Source organism: Oncorhynchus gorbuscha, linkage group LG13 (assembly GCF_021184085.1).
Source record: "Oncorhynchus gorbuscha isolate QuinsamMale2020 ecotype Even-year linkage group LG13, OgorEven_v1.0, whole genome shotgun sequence".
NCBI lineage: Eukaryota > Metazoa > Chordata > Actinopteri > Salmoniformes > Salmonidae > Oncorhynchus > Oncorhynchus gorbuscha.
In genome coordinates, this window is record NC_060185.1 from 73836771 (window position 1) to 73855047 (window position 18277).

Genomic DNA, 18277 nt, shown 5'->3' on the forward strand with positions numbered 1-18277 from the left:
CTTTACAATAGTTCATTAGACATGCACGTCGAATGCATAATTTACCCACAAGATTATAAGGCCTACATGTTAGGAAGGTGTTTTAAATAGTATGCGTAATGGTATTCTGCGCGTATCATTCAATTAAAGGGGCAATGTGGGGAAAAACATAAGATATACAAGTCCTCTGTCGTGTGCATGTTTTGCTTCAGTGCCCCTTTGCCGCGAAATTCCCATGTGGTTGTGTGCATTAATTCCTTGTTTAATGAGAGTATGACTAAAAATGTGAAAGAAGGATTAGGCACGTGAAATGTACATCCGGTCTGCTTGGCTCATTTAAGATGTGAAAGGAATATCAGTTGTATTTTAAGGATCTATAAATTGCATTTGCATCACAGCCAGCTGTTCGCTTCTGCAGAAAATATTCGATAAGTCTAACAAAAAACGTGTCAATTAAAATGTAGGCCTACTAACTAGATTTATATAAATGTTTATCTCTGTTACACCAAAAATCTCACGCAAAAATGTTTCACTTTAAACTGCCAAAACATTATATAAATGTTTTCAATTTACATTTAAGACATGGTCATTTACACTGACACTGTAAATCTGTTTCAAATGGCAGATATTTGTTTTATCATGATATGAACATTCACAATTCTCATATTTGCACCTGCCAACTAAATTCTAGTCTACTTTTATGATTTATTGTTGTGATGCTGGTTAGTAAATGTAATCAATTCATGAATATATCGCTTTAGCGACTGGTTTCTGGTAAATTTCAACATATATAAGACTCTCTTCCAGCAAATGTATTGTAGCCTAGGTGGGCTGCAAAGAAATGATTGACTTGGAAATAACAGTAATGAAAATGAACATAGGCTTCAAATGCCCTAATCTTACTGAGATATATAAATAGTATAGGCTATTTTATACCGGAATTATAGAGTAAAAAATATGTAGTCATTGCCAATTTGCTTATGCAAACATACACTGTGAATTAATTCCATGTTTGATATATTATCTTAATTAATGAAGGCCTAAAAACAAGAAAATACAAAGGGTAACCTATTTGTTTTAATTAGGTTTTATGCAATACTGTTACATTTCGTTTATTTTATTTTTCATTGTGGTTGTGAATTGAGCGTTTCTAAGTTTATACTGTCTTTAACTACACATGCACGCTGGCGCAGATAAAGACACCCACTGAGGAACACACACTCACACAGACACACACCCACGCGCTCTGTCTCAAAACTCAAGAGTGAGAGAAAAAAATGCGCCACTCTTTCAGTGACTGTCTGGGGAAAAAAAAGTTGTTAAGGCTGAGGACGATCCAAGAAGAGAATTATCTACTGAAGTGACAGCGCCTGCTTCACCATTTTTAATCGCACTGTTAGCTAGATGGTTATAAAATCGTATGTGGCTTCAGTTTTTATCCAATAAGCGGGGAAGAAAATAAATCTAAGTAGCTCTGAGACTTTTTCCTTCGGGAGGCAGACAGCAACTTTCATATTTTGGACCTGGAACTTCGCTGTCTCCGGTTCTTATCTGAAAGGTGAGAAGCGGACCCATCGGTGTGGAATTTACCTCTTAACCAGACAAGAATAAAACAGGAAAGGACGACAAACGCTGGCGTCTTCGACCACTGGTAAGTGCTGAGGCTACACTTTGCGGAGATGTGAGTTAATGCAAGTGAAATAATTCGTTCCACCTCGGGTTAGCCTTTTCGGCGTAATCTGGGAAAGTCTGATGTGAATTTCATCAGCACCGCAGTAACATGAAGGGACATGATAAGTGAGTTCGTGGCAGGTTTCACCTTACAAGTCCGCCAGATGATAATGATGTATCGTTAGCACTGAATTGAACATTGAATGGACTGGACTTCATGGTCTTGCGCCTCTAATTAGCCTAATGCAAAAACACATGCTTTTTATTATTTTTATTTTCTTAATGCAGACAGCTGGACTGGGGTTGTTCGTGTTTTGAAGGAAATTGTGCAAACCAAAGAAATAAAGAAGCATACATCGAACCTTCAAATATCGCTTTCTGATTCAACAATTGGTTGTGGGCTAATGGACTGATTGCGCATCAGTTGCGTTGCGTATATTGCTGTGATTGCATTCTTAATCTCAAACTGGGCATGTATCCGATTGAAATAAATATAATATAGGCTATTTATATTATATGTCGATTATAGTAACACCCTCAAAATATTTTACACCGGTAAAAGGCACATTAATGATGCTATAGATCAATACTGATCATTTAGGCGTATGACTAGGCTATCAACGAATATAGACCGAATGTTATGATTTAGGACAAACATAATTAGACATTCATGGTGTCACAATACACACATTTAAATTGACCTAATTATTATTATTGTTATCAATATTTTTTACAAGTGGTAATAATACAGTAGGCCTAGTAGCAGTAGCAGTCGTAGTAGCAGTATAAGTAGTATTAGTACCAGTAGTAGCAGTAGTAGTAATAGTAGTAGTAGTAGTAGTAGAACTAGTTGTAGTCGGCCTTGTAGTAGGCCTAGTATTAGTAGTAGTTGTTGTTGTTGTAGTAGCAGTAGTAGTAATAGTAGTAGTAGTAGTAGTAGTAGTAGTAGATCTAGTAGTAGTAGGCCTAGTAGTAGTAGTAGTAGTAGTAGTTGTTGTTGTTGTTGTTGTAGTAGTAGCAATAGTAGTAGTAGTAGTAGTAGTAGTAGTAGTAGTAGTAGTAGCAGTAGTGGTAGTAGTAGGAGTAGTTGGAGTAGAAGTAGTAGTAGTAATAGTAGGATCAGTGGTAATAGTAGCAGCAGTAGTAGAAGTAGCAGTAGTAATCATAGTAGTAGTTGCAGCAAAAGTAGTAGCAGAAGTAGCAGTAGTAATAGTAGTAGTATTAGTAGTAGTAGGCCTAGTAGTACTAGTAGACCTAGTAGTAGTAGTAGTAGTAGTAGTAGTAGTAGGCCTAGTAGTAGTATAGTAGTAGTAGTAGTAGTAGTAGTAGTAGTAGTAGTAGTAGTAGTAGACCTAGTAGTAGTAGTAGTAGGCCTAGTAGTAGTAGTAGTACAATGGTTATAATGAGAGACTTGCAAAGTAATGTATGTATTAACTATGCTTGCAAGTTAAATTGGAGTTAAAGTAAACTTCTACAAACAGGTACATTTACCTCCTAATCGTGCAATATTAATTGAATTATTACTTCTTTTTTTAAGTAACATGAATCCAATTAATATGATCAATTGAACTTCTAACATTTCTCACGCAGGCCTATGTGCATACAAGGCTACTGCTCCTTTTTGTGGCCATGTCATTTTATTCGCCCAAAACTTAAACAGGAACTTTCAAATTCAAGTGAATATTTTCGATATTTATATGTGGCTTCTTTGAAACGGCTATTCCCCGTCAATGTCATTTCTAAACCAGTTGTAAAGAGAAGGGGTTAAGGGGAGCCTGTTGAAATATGAATGAAATCGTATTTCTGCGGCTGATTAGATAACACGAGGGATTTGCAATAACCTTGCACCTTGCAACCTGACACCCCATCTTTCATTTTACGGCGGAATACACGAGAACCTGCTCCACTCAAACCAGGGTTAGCAGGTACACGCCATGGGAAAACTAACCTCCAATTTCTCACCCTTTTGAATGAAAATCACAGATGTATGCTATAAAGCAGGTGAGGCGAGTAGGAGATCCGTGCCGCGCAGGCGGGTCCAGAGAGAAAAATAATGAAGGGGGAAAACGGTTAACAGCATGATTGCATGCAAATTTCCCATCTTAAATTATCATAAGCAAACAGTCGGAGGTCTGGTCTAATAAAATCCCATCTGTGTTACTTCATATCGAGTTAGTATGGAGCTGCGATAATGAATTTTGTAATATCCCACCGACAGACATCTCAATCAGCCATTAATCCCGTGATTTTACTGCGGATTCACTCAACTTCCAGCGCCCCAAACTGCTGCATGCTGCCTGGCACAATTTACGCCAACCCCGTCACAGAGTACAGTTGCACTGCTTTTCTGTGGGACTGCATGGGCCTCACATTTGAAGAGCAGTTTAAGTAATGGGGCCTATTCAAACGTTGGATATGTGAGGAAACTTGAGGAAAATTGTGTATAGCGTCATATATTAACAATTATGAAAACATATAGGTGAGAATTGTGTTTGGTCCTGTACTACAATGTATTGAATGTAAATTAATAATGATTGTGTGATTTCTTTGGAGCACACAAGGTAGTGTGTAATCGATGCAACATTTTCAGCATTCTCATAATACATCCAGTCCCTCTCTTTTCCAGAAGCCGTTCTTCTAATTGCAACAATGGACTCCCACTGCCGCAAACTTGCATCAACTTGTGCACAAATAGGTGAGTATCTATGTAACTTTTGACGCACCATCACCACACTTCAACGTGACATTCTTTTCGCACACTGCAGTAAACAGATGCTGAGTTTATAGCAGCATAATTTCGCGTTTTGTTTCCGTTGCATAGCAGGAAATACGATGCATTTCTCTTCTTTAATTGTCACTTTTTTGTCACAAAGGCCTACTTCTTCGTTCCCAAAATGTCAGAAACCTGTCTAGGCCTAAATGCGCTTTAGTCGGGGCGGCAGCGTAGCCTAGTGGTTAGAGTGTTGGACTAGTAACCAGAAGGTTGCGAGCTGACAAGGTACACATCTGGTCGTTTTGCCCCCGAACAGGCAGTTAACCCACTGTTCCCAGGCCGTCATTGAAAATAAGAATGTGTTCTTAACTGACTTGCCTGGTTAAATAAAGGTAAAAACAAATATATATATATATATATATATATATATGGAAAAAGTGGTCTTATACTGTCTTAGAGTGGCACCTGGTGGCTGGGTATGGATGTGCAGTAGCGGGCGACTGGAAAAGGCCTAAGCATAAATTCTATCTTCAAACACCCAGCTTTTGTTAAACGTGCCAGAGGTTACAAATTACTCGCAACACTATATATGAACTACTTTTCTTTGTTGTCATGTTGTCTGTTTTCTTCATTTGACGTATTAAGTAGTCTAATAGCCGATCCTTGGCCTATGAATGACAGGCTATCTAAATGTATTTATTAAATTAGCCTATAAGGAACTCTTATTTTTATGAGACTCCCATTGAAACTTACAGTAGCTGTAATTGATATTGCACTCGTGTGGATATCCATGCTGAATTAATGTATCTTACACCAAGTCGTGGCCCATATCAGTTAGCCTATGCCAGAATATGATGACGCATTTTAAATGCTTACACAGAAATATGCACATAAACAAAAACTGCTATTGTCCGTATGAGTATAAGATACATGAACGATAAATACCCTTTATTTCGTCTGGGCCATGTCAATAATGTTGGAGTGGATTTAATTGATTTTGTTTTCAGGGAATGCCATAAAACGAATATTGTTTAAGTGCTAAACGAATGACCAGTTTGTTAACTCTTAATTTAGCTCATTTTATTTTCGTTCATGCTATATTGGATCTAATCAAGTGACAAAGCACGCATCATCCCGTGAGCCTACTTTGCTCCATAGCAGCAACTTGAGCAAGGACGGCGTTATGATCACTCATTGATTAACAGTAATAAGATAAATAGAAAACATAATTATTTGAGGTAATGCAATGATGAGCCAACGAGGCTTGCAAATGTAGGCACCGGAGTGAAGAGACACTCGAGCGACCTGATTATTGGGATCCCCTTTCAACTGTTTTACACCAGCCTTAATATATGCAGGTCTTGATAGATTGACTCCAGGGAAAACTAAATGTATAATGAAAGCTTATTCGTGAGGAGGAATATACTAATGGGGGAATCTGATGTCCCCTTAATCTTATGTAAAAAGCCTTGTCGTCTCCCTTATATTGACTGAATTACTAATTAATGGCCTTCTATGGCGTATCGCGCGCGGTAATCCGCGGAAGAGAGATAAAGCATTCTGAAGGTAAAAACAGAAGAGGAAACCGATAATCCACTGCAAGTCTAGTATTACTTTCAGAAAATAATTGAGCAATCACTTGCTTGCATAGCCTACACAAACCCTTTGGACTGTTATGCCATTTACATGTTTTTCTTTTGAAATGATTAGTATTATTTGTTTTGCCTATTAAAAGACATAAATCAGTCAACATAAATCAATTCTCAGAATCCTCGCCAACACGCAGACTGCAGGTGAATGCTTTAGGCCTATGTCATGTTCAAATAAAATGAGTCACCATTTAGATCATGAAGAATTAGACCCCACATTAATCGCATATCAGGGAGATTTAAACAAATCAAATCCACCTGATATGCCTGACAAGGGTGCATGGATCGGCATTCCAGAGAATCCTCAAATAAACTGAAGAAATAAATGATGAACGGAAGACATGCAGGATAAATTCACATCTTCAGTCAAGGATTGCATATATTATCGGCCAGCTACATATGTACCTACAGTGGGGTGGCTAAACACACAACACGAAATTATTTTTTATAAGGAGGGAGGATGGAGGTATAATCATACTCTTGATTTCAACAGCTCTCGCTACCTTCCTCCATGATCCGCGGGCAGCTCTCCCACAAGAGTGCAAATAACGTGTATATCAAGGGCTTTCACGGGATTAGCTCAATAACGTATTAGTAGCCCATATCCTGATATGTACGAGAATGGGGTGAAAAGACGCGTGATGGCTAAATATTCAGCAGTTTACATGCCGGCCTATAGCCTTATCAACAAATCACAACATTTTTTTTTTTTTTTAATCAACTCAAATTATTCATAATTTGTGTGATATTATAATTATTTATATTATTCATAATTAATAATATCAATGCATTCATAAATAATAATATATTATCTGACTTGTGGGGACTGACAACGTTTTCTTCCAAATGTTTGTGTATAGTGTTGCATGAATGAAGATTTTAATGTTGTTTGCATTTACAATGTTAACACAAAGGCCGAAGGGGAAGTATAGTGGTCACATGTAACTGCTGTCAAAAGCCTGATTAGAGAATATCCTCCAAGCATAGGCCATTTATCTGCTAGGATACTGGACATATGTTTACTTTATTTTTACGCGTCGTGATCTTGAGGGAATAAGCGAAAATGCAATGGGAAATCAGCTCTAAGTCATTAAAAGTCCTTATACCAAATTCTTAGGCAAATGAGAGTCTTATCAGATTAAAAACCACAACAAGTCGACTCCCTGAGAACCGCTGAGAGGTCCAAATGTACAGGATATCGGCTAAGGACCGAGATAAACTGCGTCATTTTGACGAGCTAGAATGAAATGGTTACTTATTGCCTAAACCAAGGCCATTTAACTTTTTTCCAATTGGTGACAAATTAGGATATATGTGTGACTAGATTGTGTCACTTTACTTCTTATGTGGTTGATTTATCTGGTCATCATTTATCTGGTAGTCCAGATGGGCACAACTTGAAAGTGACAACATCAGTTCTGTGAACTGGGCCCTGCATGGGGTCTGCGCATCACCATATCCCCATCTTAGAAATACTGTAGCGTTGCTCGTGTGCGCCTTGCTTAGAGGTAGCTAGCTGACTGTTAATGGAAAGATCAGTTCGTCAGGTCATCTTTATTGCTTCGTTTCTTCAATGGGAAGAAGATAAGATTAGCAAGAACACAATGAATAGGCCAAATTTGACCAAATAAATGCATCATGCTGTTCGTTTGACTTGATTTTTAGATATGATTGCCTTAGTTGGGTTAGTGTTCAATTCTGCAAAATGGGCATTCGGTTCGTCTTGGGTAGGCTACACTACACGGTGCCTCTCTCTTTACATGCTTTTAAAAAAAGAAAAAAAAGCACCGTACTCTACCCGGCATAAACAGATTGGCAGACGTCTCTTACTTCTCCGCGCGCCAGTTGGCTGGGCAAACCGTCATGTCCACGTTGACGGCCTGTATAACAAATGGGAGGGCTCTCGGTGACGTCAAAGGTGTAGGAGAGAGTCACAGTGGGACAGCCAGAGCGCAGCGAACAGCTGAAATGAAGAGTGAGCGGCGTAGTGTGCCTAGCCTCTGGATATAATATCACCTACCTGCCCTTGTCACTCTGGTACTCCGCACAGCTAACAGTATCAGCCCGAGATACATATTTGCTCTTCCTTCAATCAAAACGCCGTTGCATTTTCATCCAACGCGAATAATGCTGGGTTTCTTCTAAAGACATTTTAAGCCGTTTAAACAACTTTTTTTTAAACATTAATTTGCCAGAGGAGACGTGTTGCTGTGAATCTTAACATCACTGATTCCCCCTTTTCCCTATCCGTCGGACGTCTCTCTCTTTTTGCCTGCACTGAGGGAACGTAATCCACCTCTGACAGCGAGTTTTGCGCGCTATCCTATTCATATGAACTCTATGAAGGATCCATTGAATTTGGACCATCATCACCACCACCACCTAACCGGGACTAAACTCTCCTCCACGCACCACACGGCACTAGCAATGGCCTCTAGTCTGCAGCCGTTGCAGCGGTCTGTGGACTCCAAACACCGGTTAGAGGTGCACACAGTATCAGACACCTCCAGTCCGGAGTCCGTAGGTAAGAATCATCCCGTGGTGCAGACTACTGTCAGCACATGGCTTTTTGAGGATGGATGGCCGCTTTTCTGATGATAGGAAACAAGATGTCTCTCTACAGCCTCTCTCAACAAAAGCTGTTTGAGACCGAGGACGTTATTAGTTTATGTATGCAAATAGTCTGGGTATTGGAAATATCAGACAGAGGATCACTCTCTTTTTGACTATACAGATATTGTGATTGCGCCAGTAATTGATTTATTTGTGTCCATAAGTGTCAGGGAACGTGACGCTGTCGTTACTTTCATAACAACCTTTGACTCCGGTGAAGTTATATATTTTTCGAAATGTTTCATGTCTTCACGCATATTTTTGTAAGTGTAATAATTGTAATGAAACGTTTACATTTTTTTACATGTAAACCTATATTCGATGAATTACAAAATCTAGAAACGTTTTTAAATACCATTTGTGTAGTATTACCATTGTGCATTCTGACATTGTTTTGGAGTCACGTTGTAGGCTTTTTAACTCATTTTCATGTAGCCTACATGCTTTAAATAAGGAATCGTTACATTATTAGCAGTTTAACTATGAGAGTAACATTTGATCCCAAGGTTTTAAAATGGGTTCCAATTTTATGAGGATACCTCTTATAATACCGCCCAGGATAGGCTACTTCACGCATGTGACCGACCCGACAATGACTCATTTAGTATTTTGTTCACTGTTTCAACAGAGAAAGACTCAAAGGGCCAGAGCAAAACTGACGACTCTTCAGATGATCCTTCTAAAAAGAAGCGACAGCGGCGACAGAGGACTCACTTCACAAGCCAGCAGCTACAGGAACTGGAGGCCACGTTCCAGAGGAATCGCTATCCGGACATGTCTACAAGAGAGGAGATAGCCGTGTGGACCAACCTCACAGAGGCCCGCGTCAGGGTAAGGCCCTTGAGAACGAACACCATTCATGTGTATAATTTCGGGTTATTTGTGCCACTCATATATGGAGTCGAGGCAAGGATGTCAATTATTACGTAGGGAATTTGGGCACACATAATTACTCACCTCCAGAACATGTTGTCTTAGGGAAATAAAATTGCATGACTGATTCTTTGCAATGATATGACTCAGTTATAATGTCACAAAATAGTAAAATACCATACATTAGATGGCTACGCCTATAATGCATTGTTATTTAGAAAATCTCTTAATGATAGGCGGTCTACCTACTTTACTCTATATTTTTCCCTGTACAACAGTACGATTTTACTGTCAATATCTCTGCAGTGGATAAAATGGAAATGTATTAAATATATCAATTTCACACATTTACTATATTTAGGCTATAATATCACAGTTTTGTTAGATATCTGACATTGCTGATAACTAGATAATTAGGCTGTTATTAGTCGTTTTAGAAAAACAAAGCATAATTACAGGCTAATTAACTTGTTAGCTGTTAGAACTATTGACATTATTGGCTGACAGATACCAATCTTGTTACTATGTTCGTTTGAATGAGGTGCAACGCTTGTATTTTGCGTTTATCATTCTCATGTTGTTTAACTAAAGCTACTAACGTGTTTGTCTCCGCCTATGGAGGAATACACATCTTCAGACACCACATTAAGATGGTCCAACGACAGTTAGGAACGATGGATGTGTATTGGGATTCTATTGGAATCAACCCAGATTGCTCTGCACGAGAGAAAGTGACTCAATTAGGCCTGGTAGAGTTGCAATCCAACATACTATTGTTATCACAAATAGCGTTGCGCTTTTACAATCGTTTTTTGGGGGGATTATGTAAATTATTTAAACGTTTGAGAATAACTAGATTTTTGGGATAGCCTGTGTTAACAATAATAATAATTTAGTTGTATATTTATATTATTTTGCAAAGCCTGTGTTAACAACAATAACAATTGAGTTGTATATTTATATTATTTTGCAAATTGGTAAGGTCGACATTTGTCATTTGTGAGAAATTCATTTAATTGATTTACAGTTGTATGTCTGATTTTGACTTAAGACACACCTGAAGGCCACACATGAATACCACATCTGGTTCCTTGCAGACCAATTAGGATACCCATCAATTACATTTTTGTGAATTGCACAGGATAGCCAACAAGTCCTAATATTCGTATGTTGGCCTGTTGGCTATAAAATAAAGCACGTGGGGCCGCCTTCATATTGCATTAATAGCCTATTATTAAATTCTGAACTCATATTTGTCTTTGTCATAGGTGTGGTTCAAGAACCGGCGAGCAAAATGGAGGAAAAGGGAAAGAAACCAGCAAGCCGAGCTATGCAAGAACGGCTTCGGTCCTCAGTTCAATGGACTTATGCAGCCCTATGAAGACATGTACCCCAGCTACACATACAACAACTGGGCCGCCAAAGGGCTAACTTCGGCCTCCTTGTCCACCAAAAGCTTCCCTTTTTTCAATTCCATGAACGTCAACCCTTTGTCATCGCAGACGATGTTCTCCCCGCCCAACTCCATCTCTTCAATGAGCATGACTTCCAGTATGGTGCCGTCCTCGGTTACTGGCGTGCCCGGTTCGAGCCTCAACAGCCTCAATAATTTAAACAACCTTAGCAACCCCTCTCTGAATTCGGGAGTTCCCACGCCAACCTGCCCGTACGCTCCGCCGACCCCTCCTTATGTGTACAGGGACACTTGTAACTCCAGTCTGGCAAGCCTGAGACTGAAAGCCAAGCAGCACTCGAGTTTTGGATACACCAGTGTTCAGAATCCAGGCTCAAATCTGAGCGCGTGCCAGTACGCCGTGGATAGACCAGTGTAATACCTGAGAATTTCACGAGCCCCAGTCAGAGGAACGAGAGACTACTTCTTTTTTTTCCAGAAGGGCACTAGAATACTAAACCACCGAAACCCGCGATGGAGTTTCAAACTTAAACGGAAGTAATTAGGCTTTTATTTTATTTTATCCTATTTAGTATTTTGTTCTACACCGGCGAGTGGAGAATGTATGATACTTTACTTTCCACGCTTGTTTATTTTGAGGTTTCTAATTTTGGACGTTAATGACTGAAAGGTTGTATATATATCGAAATATCATCTCCAGTTTATTGAGGCGAATGCTGTTGCTCTCCAGTTTTCTCAAGGTTAAATTTAACAAAGCATGTGAAAACCCTAAAGGAATAATGTTTTGCTTGCAAACAAGGGAATGTACATACTAAACGCACCAGTTGTGTGTTTATAACATATTATAAATTTATTATTAAATGTCTGTGTGAATATCGATTTAGAGTAGCAATCTTGCGTATAAAAAGACGCATCAAATGTTCCTGCGAAATTAAATTGGTTTTGCTCTGTGTATACTATTTAGTACGGAATTTTGTTTCGTTTTTTTTCAACAAAAAAATAAATAAACTATTGTGTTTTATTTAATGGAAGTAAATATATTGTTCAAAACGTTTTGTTGAGGATTTTTGTGCTGATCAAAGTGTTAGTGTGAGTTTTGTCGAGTCTATAGTGCAGGGAATGACAGTGTGTCTATCGGGGTTCGATTACGCGAGCTACCAGGCCTACTAATCTAAAGCGAAAACAATGGCCCTCTCCAATACACATATGAATCGAGACGCAGGGAGATGCACGGGTGGAGAGGGCGAGATGCCCCGCCAGATTAACTGCTGAATACATGTCTGCTTTTTAGCCAAGGCCCCGGAGTGATCACTGGTGCTTGAAATAACACTGGAATCAACAAACTGGAATTGGACCACACAACAAAGGCCCGAGCTCATTACCTTCTGACACATAATAATCACGAGTGCTATATATATATAGCCAAACAATGAGCTTCACTGGACGTTTAAGATGCGCCTCTTGATGCAGTGGAATGTGATTATAGACATACATAACATTCTATATCACAAAATAATCAATAATACCAATACAATGTTAGCATCTTGTTTTTATTTTGATTTGTGCAATGTTCTACAAATCTCTCATAAACACAGCGATTAACTATTGCAAAACTATTCTCTAGCCTATTGAGATATAGGCTATATGACAGGCCTATGGCGTCGTGTTCTGGGCGTAGATGTTCATATTGTAAATATTTTCACTTTTGCTATATTTGTTGTGCAGATCTACAACAATCTGTCTTTTCAATAAGATAACAACACCAATCATAATATCAATAACAATTGGCTAACTATGACTACGATAATAACAATGTTATACTTGGCTGAATAGTACATTAAACATTTTTAAATGTGGCTTACTATTTTTTCCAGAGAGCCCATGCACCTTCTTTTACGCATTGTGTTGACATGTTCGTTCCGGCATTGTAGTTTTGTCTATACAGTCCTGTTTACAATGTGCTGTGGTCCGTTATCAAATGCACCAGTGCGTTTATAGACAATCAAAACAACTACAAGGCACCGAGAAAATATAATTCACAAGTTTGAACAAACAAAGAAAGGTATGTAGCTCGGGACGGGGGAGGCTGAGACTTGTGATCTAACGTCAGCGCAGAGCTCGAGATCATTGTAGAGCGCTGATGAAAAATGGAAGAGTTACCACTGTTGGCCACATTGGCTAACAAGGAAAATGCAACCTTCAGCAGATGTCGAGGGAAATAGCCTTCCATTCGAAATCAAATGCACTGTGCAGGGAGGTTTATTTGGCCTAGAGGAATTATTTCATATTTGCAGGTGACCCCTTGTTCATTTGATAATGTGTTATTCATTATGCTCATACAATGTTTGAAACAATAATTGACCTAATTTAGTTGTGCTGTAGCGAAAGTCAATCACTATTTTATTAGCACATATTAATGCGCGTTGAGGCTCATCAAATATAACATAACATGAAAGAAATACTGGTCGGATTTTTTTTTGCCCTTATAGCAGCATCCACCAGCTGGAGCACCTAGGCTACACCAAACAAACCTTTTCCATAAAAAGAGCCCCCCTAAAAATGTTTCTTAAAGACCTGGAGGCAGTACATTTTGAATTTCAGATCCGCTCGAGTTTGATGGAGTCGGTAACATGGAGCAATATTAGGCTGACAAGGATAAGTTGCAGCCTGGCGAATATGCAGTCTGCGTCTCAATACACATCCCAATCAACATTTGGGCACAGAGGGCCTGAAGAGACAAGTCTTCAGGGAGACATCTCACTCGCCCAGAAACCGCCCAAGACTCCAGACCTCTCCTTCTGTTAAACATGGACTACCCGGTAAGAAATATATTTCAATGTTTTCAATAAATTACAAAAATATAACAGGGTTGACAGGCTTATTTTTTGGTAATTGACCACAAGTGGTTTGCTCAAACATTTTTATTTGTGACCAAATTATTTCACGTTTTTGAATTTAAAATGATGGAAAATGCTTTTAGCTTTTAAAAATTTAGGAAGGCAATCTATTTGATCAGGTTTATTTGGTTGCAGCTCAATTTTACCTCCTGCAAAGCGAACGTCCTTAATAATATTAAAAACGCTTCGGTTTGATATCTGTCATTATTGAGATTCATTTTAAAGAGATGTAAACAACCATTCAAAAGTAAACTCAACTCCTTGTTTCACGAAGTCAATGTTATTTCAAGAGCTTATCCTCCACTAAGCTGGGCCTTCTTCGCTAATAGCATAATCATTTTTTATTCATTTAACCTTTATTTAACCAGGTATGCTAGTTGATAACAAGTTCTCATTTACAAATACGACCTGGCCAAGATAAAGCAAGAACAACAACACAGAGTTACACATGGAATAAACAAGCGTACAGTCATACCTCAGTTTATTAGGCTACCACAAACAACACCAATAAGACTAATAACTACTTAGACTTTAGAGAATAAGCAAAGCTTTGTTACCTTTTTGAAGATGTTACCCTTTTGCAGTTTTTTTTCTCTCGCTTGGTTGTTTTATTTCCACTGTGATTGTAGCTTACTCTTTACAGAAATAGAAATATCCCGAAACATAATGTGAATGCTGATTCAATTCGTTGTCTAATTTTGTCACCTCATGTTGGGGTTCTTATGATAAGGAAAAGTTACAGAAAATGCAGAGACCCTATCACCTCTATCCCACCCCGGGAATTCAAATTAAGCAAGTGAGAGCACACATCCATGCATGACTCGTTACTCCTAATCTAAATAATTAACAAGCTCTCAATATTCATGTCATGGTGTGCCAAACATGCGAGACATTTTGCCAATATGGTGTCTATTTGTTGTCCAATTATACACACCAATTACATGCAACTCCGATCTTCTGAAAGCTATTTTCCAACGACTTTGCTATGCACGTCAACTTGTTTTAGGTCTTTCTGTTCTGTGCAAAATGTGCTCGACATGCCCTTGCAATTTTTCATTTCAGATACACGGGTGCACAAGTTGATAAAAATGCATGAGCAATTTCCTATTCAAATAATTTTGTAGTCAAATATCAACCAAGTCAGGCATAGGTTTGGTCATCTTAGTGGGTTATTATATATAATACATTAACAATATTAAGCAAATGGAAAATTAATGTTTTCAAAATAGAAATGCATTTTTTCACGTGGGCGATTATTCAATAGAATCATGGAGTTTCTTCTCGTTTGAACTGGGAACGGGGTGAATTAGGTCTTTTAACTATCGAAACAACTATTTATATTTTCTTTCTTTGTTTTACCAATGTGTCAAGTTGAATTATAGTATTTCAAAAGCTACCAATTTATTAACACTTTCAACACTGTTGCATTGTAGGGTGGCTTGTCAATGGCGGAATTGACGACATTATTTGAGAAGAATATGCCTACTTTTTTGTCAGATTCAACAGTTAAATTGGCTAGCCATAAACAAATAACTATTGAGCAGGCCTACATTAGATGCGTTGCTTAAACGCAAATCCCATTCAGCCTGGGAAATGTACACCTCTTCCTTTTGATGATTTGATTGCATTATGCTGTACAAGGCAAATTGGTATTGTCATAATCAGTGAAATATCAAAGAGAATGGCAAGCCCTCTTGCATTGGCTGGATAGTAGGAATACACATTGAATAATCTCAGACAAACTCCTTCATGCTTATCAATTCCAATTATTCGCCTCTCACACACACAAACACAATAATCCACACACATACACATTGGCCATACCACTCTGGGTCAGTGGGGGGCTTCTGACCAATCATAGCATAGGGGTCGCTGCTAGAGGTCAGATGAGCTGACCTCAAACATTCTCTTCTCACCCCCCCCCACACACACACAAGGAGGCCCTCCATAACAAGATGAAATACAATTATTCCCTCTCAGACAAAGGTGTCTTCCATAGCTAAGTGTACACATCACCTTGTCTTTGTTTGTATGAAGAAAGAGTCCTTCTGTAGCTCAGTTGGTAGAGCATGGCGCTTGTAACCCCAGGGTAGTGGGTTTGATCCCCGGGACCACCCATACGTAGAATGTATGCACACATGACTGTAAGTCCCTTTGGATAAAAGCGTCTGCTAAATGGCATATATTATTATTATTATAACCCCTATACATGTTACATGGTAATTGCATAGACAGTGTAATTACAGCATAAAACATCTGTTAAACCTGTTTGTGGTAAATAATTGTACATTACATAAGTAAGAACCTTACAATAAAGGGGGTCTAAAGTCACTTGTTGTGTGTGGGTGTGTATATATATGTTTGCATGTGTGCACACCTATGTGTGTGTGTACGCCTGTGTATGCCTGTGTGTGTATATGCTTCTGCTTATGCTGTGAAGCCTGGGAGCATGCAAGTGTGTGTGACTCGGACAGCTCTAGCTCCTCTCGTCCTGTTTCCGTGGGCTGCTGGCTGGCCGGTCGGCTAGAGCGTGTGAAAGCAGATAACCAGGGCAAATTTCATGACTCACACACTTCCTGCTCTGTGAAGTTATATTAAAGGATGCAGAAAAAAACTATCTGATGTTTTGTCTCCAAATCGATTGCTACACATTGAGCATGTTGGCTTCACCCTTGAGTGTGTTCAAAGGATCGGTACCATGGCCCTAATGTGCCTTGAATAGAAAAATAATATGATCCGAGGATGGATTCAGTAGATAAATAAACAGTCTTGTGTTTTCTAACAGTCTTGCCTTCAACCATGTGGTGTTAAATTGACTATTCAGTTTTCTAGTAGTCTTCCAGAAATGTATTGGAATGGGAGGTAATAGCCTATTAGGAATGTGCACTGTGTCTTTTGGGTGACATGGGACCATGTATCAAGCGTTTCAGAGCAGGAGTGCCTTATGACCACAATGAATACAATTACATGGACAGGGGGAACTGATCAGATCAGCTCTCCTACTTGAGACCAGCCAGGTCACCTGTGATACAAGTCAGTAATCAATGTCCATCCATGTTTGAGGATGTCGGGAGATGATGTGGAAACAGGCCACTAGGAGTAACAGTGAGCACTCTTACCTTCAAGTAGGTTTCAGTTTTGCGAGTGTGTTGTAAGCGGGAATGGTGGATGGGCAGATGAAGCCTATCCCCTACCTTAACCATTCTAAGTGAATGCCTAACCTTATACATTTGGAGTTAATGCCTGAAGTTAACCCCAACCTTGGGGGAGTTATGCCTTTACAGCACAGGAGGTTGGTGGCACCTTAATTGGGGAGAACTGGCTCGTGATATTAACTGCCATTCCATTTGCTCCGTTCCGGCCATTATTATGAGCCGTCCTTCCTAAGCAGCCTTCTGTGCTTCACAGCGTGAGGGGTTTTTAAACCCAAAATACACTAATTCATTATCATTTACTGAATATGCCATACGTCTGTTGTGTCTCTGTTGGCCCTATATAGAGACATTAGAAGCACATTCATAGTGCCTTTTGAGGTATGCCTAAAAAAAAACGATCTCAAACACAGAGACATATTATCCACTAATCACCCAACCTACTGCAACTACCAATATCTTCCTCTTCATGTCCCTTCATGTTAACCTGAGTCTCCCCCTCATGTGAGTCATCATGTTCAGACACCTTTAGTTTACACTGTAAGTCTGCTGTCTGGCCAAACGGCGTCAATCGCTTCTCAATGTTTTCCTTTCTGCCGTCACCTCCTATAACATTCTAAATGGCTATTACCTCTACCCCCTACTGTCAGCCACCCAGAGTCTCTGACAACTACTCTGATACAGAACATACTTTCATGCTGGTTAAAGTTTGACCTCATGTAGGAGGATACATTTCCTAAAAGGCAAATGTTTCAGCAAAAAATACATAAAATAAATATATACAATGGCAAGAAAAAGTATGTGAACCCTTTGGAAATACCTGGATTTCTGCATAACATTTGATCTGATATTCTTGGGATGTCTGGTGTGAACTGCCCTCGAAGTCATGCCACAGCATCTCATTCGGGTTGAGGTCAGGACTCTTGACTGGGCCACTCCAGAAGGCATATTTTCTTCTGTTGAAGCCATTCTGTTGTTGGTTTACTTTTGTGTTTTGGGTCGTTGTCCTGTTGCATCCCCAAACTTCTGATGAGCTTCAATTGTCAGATTCTCCTAAAATTCCCCTACAAAATGTCATGATAAACTTGGGAATTAATTTTTCCTCGATGATAGAAAGCTGTCCAGGCCCTGAAGGAGCAAAGCAGCCACAAACCATGATGCTCCCTCCACCATACTTTATAGTTGGGATGAGGTTTTGATGTTGGCGTGATGTGCCTTTTTTCTCCACACATAGTGTTGTATGTTCCTTCCAAACAACTCAACTGTAGTTTCATCTGTCCACAGCGCCAGTAGCGCTGTGGAAGATTCAGGTGCAC

The 18277-nt window shown here is 39.2% G+C and overlaps 1 protein-coding gene across 3 annotated transcripts; it reads left to right on the forward strand.

Annotated features, from left to right (window-relative positions):
- Nucleotides 1-1119: 1119 nt before the first annotated feature.
- Nucleotides 1120-12768, forward strand: pitx2 (paired-like homeodomain 2). 3 transcript variants are annotated; one of them, XM_046295701.1, is made up of 4 exons: nt 1120-1630; nt 4261-4345; nt 9254-9456; nt 10767-12768. In XM_046295701.1, the coding sequence occupies exons 2-4, from the start codon at nt 4300-4302 to the stop codon at nt 11328-11330; spliced, it is 813 nt and encodes a 270-aa protein (XP_046151657.1). In that variant the 5' UTR covers nt 1120-1630; nt 4261-4299; the 3' UTR covers nt 11331-12768. The 3 variants fall into 3 exon arrangements, with proteins under 3 accessions (XP_046151657.1, XP_046151656.1, XP_046151655.1); XM_046295700.1 differs by having other exon boundaries at nt 1121-1630; nt 4277-4345; XM_046295699.1 differs by lacking the exons at nt 1120-1630; nt 4261-4345 and adding an exon at nt 7949-8536.
- Nucleotides 12769-18277: the final 5509 nt, after the last annotated feature.